At 36.0% G+C, this 12321-nt stretch overlaps 1 protein-coding gene and 1 non-coding gene across 2 annotated transcripts in view; both read right to left on the bottom strand.

Moving 5' to 3' along the window:
• Positions 1–2757: 2757 nt before the first annotated feature.
• LOC116272435 (disintegrin and metalloproteinase domain-containing protein 10-like) overlaps positions 2758–12321 on the bottom strand; it is a 32500-nt gene continuing 22936 nt past the window's right edge. The window contains exons 6-7 of the mRNA XM_031661189.1: positions 6994–7120; positions 2758–5013 (exon numbers count right to left, since the gene is read on the bottom strand). Coding sequence (XP_031517049.1) covers positions 4919–5013; positions 6994–7120 — 222 coding nt within the window. The 3' untranslated portion in view covers positions 2758–4918. The remainder of the gene's footprint in view (positions 5014–6993; positions 7121–12321) is intronic.
• On the bottom strand, positions 7530–7633 carry LOC116272436. The gene has a single exon (XR_004181115.1). It is a non-coding gene; the product is annotated as a small nucleolar RNA U13 (small nucleolar RNA).

A 12321-nucleotide genomic window follows, 5' to 3' on the forward strand; every position in this document is an offset into this window, starting at 1 on the left:
GTGCCTCCTGAATCTTTCTGATCTGGTACAAAAGAACGTTTCCCAGGCTCTCCTTGTACATTTCTTTCTTACAGGGGAATTAGTGATTTATCCAAAGGAGTCTGCTTCCCTTGAAGAAAAATGGTACTTAGAGACCACAATTAGGGTACTCAATTTGACTTTCATTTGAATTATGTCTAAAGCTAATCAACTTAATTAAGCATGAGTCTTCTATTACTGTTTCCAACAAATTCATGTGGCTGCATATATGTGGATTTCTAAGGATGGGACTCTGATTTTTTTATATATATATATATATATTTTAATTGTGGGAGTATAACTTGGTACATCTATCTGGGAGACAGTACCATCATTTTTATCAATGACCCTCAAAAAACCTTTACCCCAACAATTCCACTTTTAGGAATTAATTTTATTATTAGGCTGAGGATTTTCCTAAGAATCGTCTAAAATTCTTTAGAATTGTTTAAAATAATAAATAATGTGGAACCTAAATGTCCAAACAACGGGAAATTGGTTAATTAAAACATACAATGCATCCATATAAATATTCACAGTAATTAATGTGATATACAATATTAATGTACTGTTAAATAAGAAAGGTGGGTTACAAAAGTGTGCATATTGTTTTTGTTACACACATGGAAAAAAGTCACGAAGGCCAGATACCCATTTTTTTCTTGCTCTGTCACCCAGGCTGAAGTACAATGGCGCAATCGTGGCTCACTGCAGCCTCTGCCTCCTGGGTTCAGAAATCTCCTGCCTCTGCCTCCTGAGTAGTTGGGATTACAGGCATGTGCCACCACGCCCAGCTGCATTTTTAGCAGAGACAGGGTTTCACCATGTTGGCCAGGCTGGTCTCGAACTCCTGAACTCAAGTGATCCACCCGCCTCGGCCTCCCAAAGTGCTGGGATTACAGGTGTGAGCCACCGCGCCCAGCCCTGCCAGGTACCCAAATCTTAACAGTGCAAACTACACCATTCTCTTGTGTTCCCACTGCAGGTTTAGGATTTGACTTCCCTGGGTCTCCCAAATCCATAGTACTCCTTCATCTGCTTCCAAGTTTCCAAAATTTTGTTCTTGTTCAATTCACCTTGTCCCTGTTGGATTACCCCCACACCCTATCACTTTAGTGTAGATTTCAGGAAAAACCAAAAACTAATCAGCATTTTGCTGAACTCTCCGTTCTACCTAGCATCCTGTTGCTTTTTATAGGACAAGAGATGCTCGGAAGAGCTTATCAATTATAAAATACACGAATTTCTACTGAAAATAGTACATGTATGTATATATCTAAGACACACAAACAATATAGCAATATAAAACAGAAGGGCTAAATTTGCATCCTAATCATATAAAGAGTTGAATACAGAAACAATAGTGAAAAAACTAAACAGGTAATAAAGGGAAAAGTATATCAAATGGAAGTTGTTTTTAATGAAGAACATAACACGAGAGATGCCGAAACTGAAGTTGTCTTCTGCGGGGCAAACCAATCATCTTTCTAGTTTCTAAGAAGGTCAAAGTGGTTTTGGGGAAACTAAAATTTGTTACAACTTTAGTGACTTCTCTAAAGATGAACTGTCCCTGGCAGCTGCTTTAAAACTACATCTGGCTTGCACCCTGGTTTTGGGAGACCTTAACCCTTTAAATACGGATAATGAATATCTCTTCTGGTACTCCTGAAACTGAACTGTCCAGGTTTGTAATGCTTGACACTCTGATACTTTCAATTAGAAATACTTAATAGGAAAATATTCTCATGCACAAGCCCCTGAAATTTCACAGCTGCCAAGGACAGCTTTGAGAAATAATAATAATTAGGTCTTACTACAGGGACAAATACAAGGACTTAGGGTCGAGTAGTTTGCTCAGCTTGGACAAATCAGATTTCACTATTCTAAGACTGTGACAAAAACAAAGTACCCAAAGCACAAAGTGTTGAAGACACCTCACAAAACAATACTGATCAGAGAAAGTTGTCATTTACTTAAATAAATGCTTCCCCAAACCACATGACATTGGCTGACACTACAGGGAATGCTAAATCCAGAAGCAGTTAATAAATTTATCTTATTTCTGATTTTGTCTGTGAATTGGTGTCTGAATTTGTAAAACTGGGGAGGGAGAGAGGGAGGGAGAGAGGATGGACTATAAACAGAATTTAAGCATTCGATTGTAAGTAAAAATAACTAATTTATAATTACCCAAATTAATCAATATTGAGTTTCATAAATAACTAAACATAATATACATTTGATGCTCCTAAATTAACAAAGTAATTCACAAAGTATTACATTTTTACTCATTCAACAAGTATAGCTAACCTTGACCGAAAAAAGAATTTGAAGCAGATTACCCCATGCAGGGAACTATTATGGGCTTAGAATTCCTTTTCTAGGTAACACTGAAATGTCAATTCTCTCCACATTTGCTATGAACAGAAAAATGCTGGCTCAAAATTTTAAATAGACGTATCATTATACCAGGCTTTTTAAAATAAATGAGGTACTTAGCATTAAAAACTTTGAAAAACACATATAAACAAGACCATAAGTTTTCAAAATGACTCACCTCTTCCACCAAGACAAGCACTGAATATTAATTAGAAACAACGTAATGCAGTTGAGATTAGTTGGGTGTTAAGATAAAGATAATCTATACTTTTGTAGGAAGAGACAACTGTAAGAAAACCTGCCTTGTGGGAAGCTTCCTGTGATAGTTCTCACAAGTTCAAAGAGTATAGAACCTTCAAGTTGATTTAATCAAGTCTATTTATTAATGCATTTCAAGTTTCAAAAAACCTTACATCTTTGCACAATACTTTATTTTTTGCAATTTTTAGTAAAAATTTCCAAAGTGAACAAAAAAAGATACTGTATAAAACACAGTGGACATTAAAACTGACAGTAGTATTAGATCTCATTTTTCTTGATCCTTTTATTTTACCACATCTTGTTTCGCAGTGGAAAGAGTTCAGTGCATGTATCTCTTTTCAGAAAACATTTAACTTAGACTCAAAATAAAATAGGGCAGTGTATGTACCTGCCAAAACCCCACCACAGGATAACATTACAAGCAAAAAATTTACATGTTCCAAAGTCTACCACTCAAGAAGTTACTAAGAACTCTTGCAGAATAAAAGTCACCATTTTAGAAATGCAAACCCACTTCCAACCTTTGCACAGTCCAAAAACAAAGGCATTTAAATGATTTAAAAGCAATTACATACATATCTACCTACTTGTTTGTTTAGAATTATTTATAGTCTATCTGGGGTTTCATGTACAAAATTTGTCTCTAAATCATGTACAAAAAGCTGTATTTTGAAAAAGTCACCACATACTGTACAAGTTTACAAGGAAGAGATCCCATTATTTTCTCTAGCATTTTTGGCCTTGCTGGCTTGCGTCACATTATGAGAATGATTGTGTAAACCTTATACTCTTAAAAAAAAAAGGAAAAAAAAAAAAAAACCCAAAACATAGAAATCTTTACAACTTTCTCTAAATTTGCCTCCTATGTGAAGTCAGGAAAATCATAGCTTTACTTCTAATTGAAGTGATGTAGTTGGAAAACAGAAGCAATAAATATGTCACAAGCTTCAGTTTTTGTAATGCCCCTTCTATTTCCTGCATAGCAATAAGCCTGTTAATACATTAAATGTTTTTGCTTTCTCTTTCTTTAAAATGCCAATTATTTACATCTGTTTCAAAAATAAATTTGGAATGGGACATTGTGCTGTTTCACCTTCAATGCTGTTAAAAATTTTAGGAAAAAAAATGTCAGAAGGCCTATCTACAATTTTAACTACTACTTAAGCAAATTACTCATCTTTAGTGGTTACCAATGATCAGTGATGATATGCTGAAAAAACTCTTCAAATATTTTGATAAAGACACAGCTCTTCTTTTCCATATCAGACAGAAAACATAATTAGCATATTTCAGATATATGAAAAACACAAATAAGTAGGCTACAAATAAAAATAATCATTTCATTGACACAATTTCTATCAAAGCATGAATAAAATTTCACCTATCAATTGAAAAATGGAATTGAATTAGAAAGTTTAAAAGACGTAAGCAGAAACCAGACATCTACATCATGAACTTTGAAGTAGTATATGCTGCTATGTCCAGTTTGCACAACACTTAACTGTGTTCTTCAGTATAGTCACTTGTGCCCGTAGCAGCCATGTGATAAAGAAAAAAATGAGTATCAAAACCAACTCCATCATAAGAAAAAGGTAAATTGATTTTCATTTCAAAACTGCCTGTGTAAAGCATTACAGAATCCTGGACCACTGAATACCACCATTCTCTGTTATCCTGAGTATGTCAATTAAACAGTAATTTTTCATTAAGAGCGGAAAAATTTTATAATACAAAGAAACATCCATATTGCAATTTCTGTTTACAATTGCACACAGAAGTACAGTGTACATAAGAAATACATGTCTGCATATAACAAGGTATGTACATTGGCAAGTGATGTCTCCAATGTTGAGGTGGTCGAGCCTCCTAGCCTTGATTGGCAGTTGAAAAAAATATATGTATTTCAATTTGTGGTAAAAGTTTATTGAGAGCCAAGTTTGCCTGCAAGTGAAGAAAATGCAGCAACGAAGAACAGGGAACACGGGGCACATAATAATATTCTAAGACTTTGTGCCATTAAGTTAAAAATATCTGTTCATAAGAAAATTGGGTTCCTTTTCCACCTCCCACCCCCAAATTGGAATTTTCAGGCTTTAAAATTTAAGTAATTCCACCTGGTCTGAGGACATGATCTCTTGCCATTTTTTCTTCAACTGTTACTTGTGAGGGTTTAGTTTGGAGATGATGACTTAATAGGTTTCTCTTTGGAGTGAAGTTTTCCCATTGTAGGCACTAGGAAGAACCAAGGCAAAAGCTGCAGTTAGCGTCTCATGTGTCCCATTTGATAACTCTCTCGGGGCCGCTGACGCTGGGGTTGCTGAATGGGCTGTGGAGGTCTCCTCCTCTTTAAAGTGCCTGTGAGCCACAAACAAAAGCAAAACAGATTTATTTATCATGAGCTTTTCAATCTTTAAAAGCAAAGCTGCTGTTTCAATAAGAAAGGTTTTAGTTCAGTGCTGGTCCAATAATATGGGCCACCAATGTAATTTAAAATCTTCTGATAGCCATAACAAAAAAGTTTAAAAGGTGAAATAATTTTAATAATATTTTTTATTTTATTTAAATTAACACAGCCAAAGTGTTATTTCAATATGTAATCAATATAAAAAATTACTAACAAAATATTTCATTTTTTATACTAAATCTTCAAACTCTGGCATGTATTTTAATTAAAACAGCACATTTCAATGGAAACTAGCAACATTTCAGTGCTCAACAGCCACACGTATTAGATTAATCTAGATTAATATCACAGATTCTGTGGATGGAATCCATATGAGGGAATTACTAAGTGTCTTTGAGCAAACGCCTTAACCTGAGACTCAGATGCCTACACTGTAAAACAGGGATGACAATTAATGTATATAGCCTGTTGTAAAGATTATATAATTCATATAAAAATGTTTAACGCTTTTTGTGAGAGTTCAATAAATGACAGCTAGTTTTCTAAGCTTTTAAAGGTGCTATTTAAAATGAAATTAATATACACATAAAATGTTTCACTGAATGAGACAACAATTGGTAACAGTATCTAAAAAGTGTCATGTGGCCCTTAGAACTTCCTTAAATACTAACGTAAGTTCCAGAGTGCTAACTAACATTGTGCATTTAAGAAAAGCAATGACATAAAAATCAAATTTTCTCTAATTCTCACTAAGATACTGTCCTAGCACGACTATTGGCCATCTTGCTCCAGACAGGTAAATGCAGGTGAACAACTGAGGGAAAACAGGGAAAAAGCATAAGAAATCTAGTTTTGAACTACTTTGTGTAAGGTAGTGGATTTGCCTGAGGCAAGACACTTTATGAGAAGTCTGAGAGTGGCAGGAGAGGGAACTGCTGTCATTTAGCTCTGGTTCTCCCCTGCCGCTGCCCTCAGACAATGTCTGTCCCCACACCTGTAGAGAATAGTTACAAATACCTTGGAGAGGGGGAGGGATAAACAGAGGGGACTAAACAATACGAAGGGTTTATTTCCTATCCTTTTCTCCTTCCAATGCCCACAGCTCATCTAAAGAGGGTCCTTCCTCATGCTATGTCTCCCTGAGAGGAAAAAGGTGGAGACCAGAACTAAAGAGTTGTTTTCAGGAATGGAGAATACTTGACTATGCTTATCTGGTGAATGAATCCTCTACTCTAAGACTTTCCCACAGACTGGGATCTGTATTTCCCCATAAGCATCACCCTGGGGGAAAATAAGCTTATGTGCCAGAAAATATTTCAAGAGCACAAACAGTAAAAACAGTAAAAGAGCTGGGTGCAGTGCACGTGCCCACAGTCCCAGCTACTTAGGAGGCTCAGGCGGGGAGGATTGCTTGAGCTCTGGATTAAGTACAGCCTGGGCAACATAGTGAAAGAAAGAAAAAGAAAAAGAAGGAAGGGAGGGTGGGAGGAAGGGAAGATGGAAGGGGAGGAAGGACAACAATATGAAAAGCACAACTATTAGAATAGAAAGATCAATAATTTTAAAGTAGTTTACCATAATCATGACAAGATGTTAGAATATATATATATATGTGTATGTATGTATAGATGTTAGATAGTTAGAATATATATATGTATATAGATAACCAAGAAAACAAATACCAAGCAAAATTTAAAATTTTTAGTTCTAAATATTCAGACATTCAGATAAATTAGTATTAACTTAGCAGTCACTGGCCAGACCGGATTGACAAAAATCACACAAATATCAACTAAATCATTCATCCAATAATCCCATTCTTAAGGAGAAAGTACTATAACATTAGTTATTAAAGACTCATTTATAATTCAATTCTACCTGCTAAACAATTCTGAGTTACACAAACATGTATCTTGCTCAAATATTCTTACCTGGAAGTGGTTTAGGAGGAGGCAACTTTGGATTACTACTTGGAGTGTGAACACTGCATATCTTAATAAATCCAGCCATTAGCATGATCAGAGCAATTCCCATAAGTAATACTGCCCACCAATGAGCCTAGAAATAAACAGATTTTTCCACTGAAAAAAAAAATCTACAAAATATTTTATAATATCTTTTATAGTATTTAAAAGATAGAATAGAACACAGTATATTGTAATTTTTAAAGAACATTTGTTTAGGAGTTGTATACATATGTTAGATATTTGCACATGTATATTGTTTAAATTTAAAAAAAAAAGTTTAAAGGAGAAAATGGAAATCACCCATAATTTCATCTCATAGAGGAGACTGCTCAATCTGATTTTTTTCAGTCTCTTTTCTACATATAATGACATTTGTCATACACATGAACACAAATACAAAACTGGGGTCATCTTGCATATAGCTATATTGTATTTTCCCACGTTATTAAATATTTTCTGGTTTATATTTCCTTTGTGTTTTCCCCTCACTCTTTTTTCTCCCTCAAATGGGTAATGTGACAATGCCCTAACAAGGTTTGAGGGAGGCACATCTTACATAAGAGTGTGCAAACCCAATCATCACACTTATGAACTACAAAAGGATCTCCTCTTACTCTTACAGACTATGTTTTGTTTGCGTTTATACTTTCCATGGCTTAGAAAGCATGTAACTTGCTTTAAATTCTACTAGTGAATAGATTTTAAAATTACTCCTTAACCTATATTGCTTTGTAATTATCAAAGTTAAGACTGAAATTCTATCTCTTTTGAGACACCCTTTTCCTCTTCTATTTCATTTGGAATCTGAGACTCGGACTAGTTATGAAATTACTTTTTATGTACACTAGTTTTCATTACATTATATATAATATCTTTATTTTATTCATTAGTTTATAGATTAACTATCTTTAATTTAAAATATGAAAAGTGGAAGAAGATATATATTTTAGCAGCAGGCAAAGTTCATCCAGTCTTAGAAGAAACCAAAACTTCACTTTTAAACTGAACTATATTAAACAAATCAATTAGCCAAACAGAAAAACCTTCAAAAATTATTGATAAATTTATAGGAAAATTAATGTGTCTAGTCTCAAATTATATTTTGCAATTCCAAATATTCAAACTTTGTTTTAAGACATGTACTAATAAACATCATACAAAATATTTACAACTTTAAAACTGAACCTTTACATTTATTTAACACAGATCATTGTAACACATATATAGTTACTACTGATTGTTTCTATGACTTAGGGACTTAAACTGGGTACCATTTCTACACCGTTTACTTTTTTCAGCAGTCTTTATGTAATTAAAGTAATACTAATGCTAATTTTAGCATTAATGAGAGTAATGCTAAAATTAAAAGGCACGTTGTGGCAAAATATCCCAAGCCACTTTTTCTGTGTGTACATAAAGCCTTTCCTACTTTCTAAAAATTTGTTTTATTTTGAACTCAAACTTAAAGAAAAGTTGCAAGTACAATTCAAAAACCTTTTAAAAACCTGAGGCCGGGCACGGTGGCTCCCAGCACTTTGGGAGGCTGGGGCGGGTGCATCACCTGAGGTCAGGAGTTCGAGACCAGCCGGGCCAACATGGTGAAACCTGGTCTCTACTAAAAACACAAAAATTAGCCAGGCATGATGGCGGGTGCCTGTAATCCCAGCTACTTAGGAGGCTGAGCAGGGAGAATCGCTTGAACCCGGAAGGCAGAGGTTGCAGTGAGCCGAGACTGCGCCACTGCACTCCAGCCTGGGCCACAGAATGAGACTCCACCTCAAACAAACAAACAAACAAAAACAAAAACCTTTTAAAAATCTGGAAGCACCTCAGAGTAACTTGCTAGCACCATGCTGTTACTCCTGAACATTTTAGCATATAATTTCTACAACATAAGGGTGGCTTCCTAGATAACAAGACAATCACCAAAATCAGGAAATCAGGGCTGATATATTACTAACATTTAATCCTCAGACCCCATTCAGGTTTTGCCATTTGTCCCAATACCATCCAGTTCAGAATCTTGTGCTATATTTAGCCACCATGTTTCTTTACTCTCCTTTCATTTGGAAATATTCCAGTCTTTCCTTGTTTTTTATGACCTTGATACTTTTGAAGATTACAGGGCAGTTATTTTGTATGGGAATGTCCTTCAATTTGGGTTTCTCTGGTGTTTCTTTGTGATCAAATTCAGGTCACACATCTTTGGTAAGAATATCACAGATGCTGTGTTCTCGCTGCAGCCTATCAGGTAACACGTGATTTTTATTTCATTACTGCTGTTGTTAACTTTATCACTGGATTAAGGTGTTATCTGCCAAATTTTACCATGATTCTTGTTTCTCTTTTGTAGACAATGAATATTTTGGAGGGACGTAATTTGGAAGTATGTAAATATCCTGTTCTTCATCAAACTTTCAATGTATTCATTTACTTATTCCCTCATGGTTTCCTATTTTATATACATATAATCAGTTACTGACATTATTGTGTTTTTTGAACATGTCCTCATCATTCTTTGAGCCCTTTCTTACTTTCTGGCTGAACAAGAAGTTCCATATTTATCTTGTTCTTTTCCTACCCCAGCCTTGGAATCTGCCATTTCTCCAAAAAGCCTTGGTTTCTTTTAGTCCTAACCCTCCTATGTAGACACCTTCCTCATCCTACTTGCACTCTTGACATCTCATGCCAGTCATTCCTCCACAGGGGTGCACTTCTCACTCTGCTTGGGCTCTGAAACCCCATACTGGTAGTCTTCCCCATCCCACACCTTCTGAACCTGGTCAGGTTCCAACACTCTGCTCTGTGCCACTGTGTTTGGCGTGGATGCCTACCTTGCTTGGGCTCACCTAATGGCTTTAGGAATTAACTGCTTCAAAAAAAGGAGAGGGAACAAAAAAGGGAAAGAGATATATACATACATACATACACATGCACACACACACATACTTATATATTTATTCAATTTTAAAATCAAACTTGGAATGATTTACACTTGAGTGTCATTTCTCAGTCTTGTTTAATTCTCAGATTAGATTTCTGTACAGAAGAGTCCCACAATCACCTTCCTTCTCTTTATTTTCATGTTTATTGTTCAATCTGTAAAAACTGTATCATGGTTGTCCCTCACATTGCTTGTTATTGCAAGCACTGCAAACTAAGAAGCTTACATGGCAGGTAAGGTGGAATGCAATTCAACCTTACTGCTTAAAGATCTGATTTTTCAAGAGAAGCAATATATTGGAATTTTTATTTAAAATCTATTTTTAAATGCTGGCAAACTTGTGAGAAATTTCTTAAAACAATGTGTAGACTGTAAAAAACATGCTGACAGGGCTGAATCTGCCTTGGAAATTAAAACTTTACAATCTACTTTTTAAAAGCCACTTCTTGAGACTGTCAGATTTTTTTTTTTTTTCTATAAAAATCATGTTCAGAGTTCTGTTCTCCTTGTTAGTCTTTAGGATGATGTTCCCATTCCTTTATTATATAGATATTCCATAGACTCCTATTGTTTTTTGTTTTTATTCATCCTCAAATAACAGACCTGCTACTTATCGTAAGACAGGGTAGAAGGCCACTCTCAGTCTGTCAAAACAGTATGGGACCATTTTGAGTAATGCAGTTTAGCATCTCTGGCCCCCATCCATCAAATGCCTGTAGAGCCCCTTCAGTTACTTTGACAACAACCGTACATTTCCAAACACCTGGTGGGGAAGTAGCAACACCTCTAATGTGAGCCAATCCATGAGTGCAAAGGCTTAAGAGTTTTCCTACTAGCTTTCTCAGGTTGATGGGCAAGTTGGGTACAGGAGATACAGATCTATTCCTAAAGTCATTATCATCTTGAATATATTTCCTTCCTTCATCTTTACTTTCATTTTTATGAAAATATGGCCATCAGTGTTATGGCTACCTAAAATATGGAACTGACCATGTTATTCCTTTGTGTCAAACCCTTCTTTGAATGCTTCCCACCAAAGATTTCCAAGACAGACCATTATGTAGGAGACAGGAAAAACAGCAAAAGCAAAAACTTGAGCACATGATAAAGTACAGCAAAGTGTATATGATTCCACCTTTTTAAAAAGTATATATCCTTAGAGTGGTATAGACAGTTTCGAAGAATACACAAGAAATCCATCCTGGAAAGACTGGGGGTCCGGGGGGAAAGGCCTACTTTTGAATGTATTACTTTGCCAATTAAAGAAAGAATAATCAAACTTTTCAAAAGAAAAAAAGTAGAAAAAAATGTTTGTTTTGCAAAATTCATACTTCTGTGACTTTTTCACAGGCTCTATCCCCATAAAATATTTCTGTACTCTCTACTTCTACTAATTCTTAAGAACTTAGCTTGGCCAGGCATGGTGGCTCACATCTGTAATCCCAGCACTGTGGGAAGCTGGGGCGGGTGGATCACCTGAGGTCAGGTGTTCAAGACCAGCCTGGCCAACATGGTGAAACCCCATCTGTACTAAAATACAAAAATTAGCCAAGCCTGATGGCAGGTGCCTGTAATCCCAGCTACTTGGGAGGCTGAGACAGGAGAACCGCTTGAACCTGGGAGACGGTGGTTGCAGTGAGCTGAGATTACGCCACTGCACTCCAGCCTAGGTGGCTGAGTGAGACTCCATTTCAAAAATAAATAAAAAAAGAACTTAGTTCTGGCGTTACCGCCTTAAAGGCTTTTCCTAATAGGTTCTCCTAGTTCTGTGAAAACAGCATACAGACTGAAGATACGTTTCTCTGGCCTGTGTTCTCTATCCCAAACTGACCTGTGAGCTCCCTGGACTTATATCCTATTACCTCAGTACCTAGCCAACAAACACAATACCTGTTGAACTAGTTATTACAAGTAAGTCAGTATTCAAATACTGACCTTGAAACATATCTAACAGCTCATTTATTATTTCTAGATTGCCTACACATACAAATAATGTGACAAGGCCATTACAACAGAGATAGGACAGTAAAACTGGTTTGGATATATTTAATGATAGTCTTTTTAGTACCTGCACACTTTGTTTTTTTTTGTTTGTTTTGTTTTCTTTTAAAAGACAGGGTCTTGCTCTGTCGCCCAGGCTGGAATGCAATGGTGCAATCACGGCTCACTGCAGCCTTGCCCTCCTGGGCTGTGGTGATCTTCCTGAGTAGCTGGGACTACAAGGTACATGCTGCCACACCCTGCAAATTCATTTATTTATTTATTTGCGTACACAGGGTCTTGCTAGGTTGTCCAGGTCGGTCTTCAACTGCTGTTCTCCAGCAATTCTCCCTCCTCAACCTCCCAAA

Source organism: Papio anubis, unplaced genomic scaffold, assembly GCF_008728515.1.
Source record: "Papio anubis isolate 15944 unplaced genomic scaffold, Panubis1.0 scaffold104, whole genome shotgun sequence".
In the NCBI taxonomy this organism is placed as follows: domain Eukaryota; kingdom Metazoa; phylum Chordata; class Mammalia; order Primates; family Cercopithecidae; genus Papio; species Papio anubis.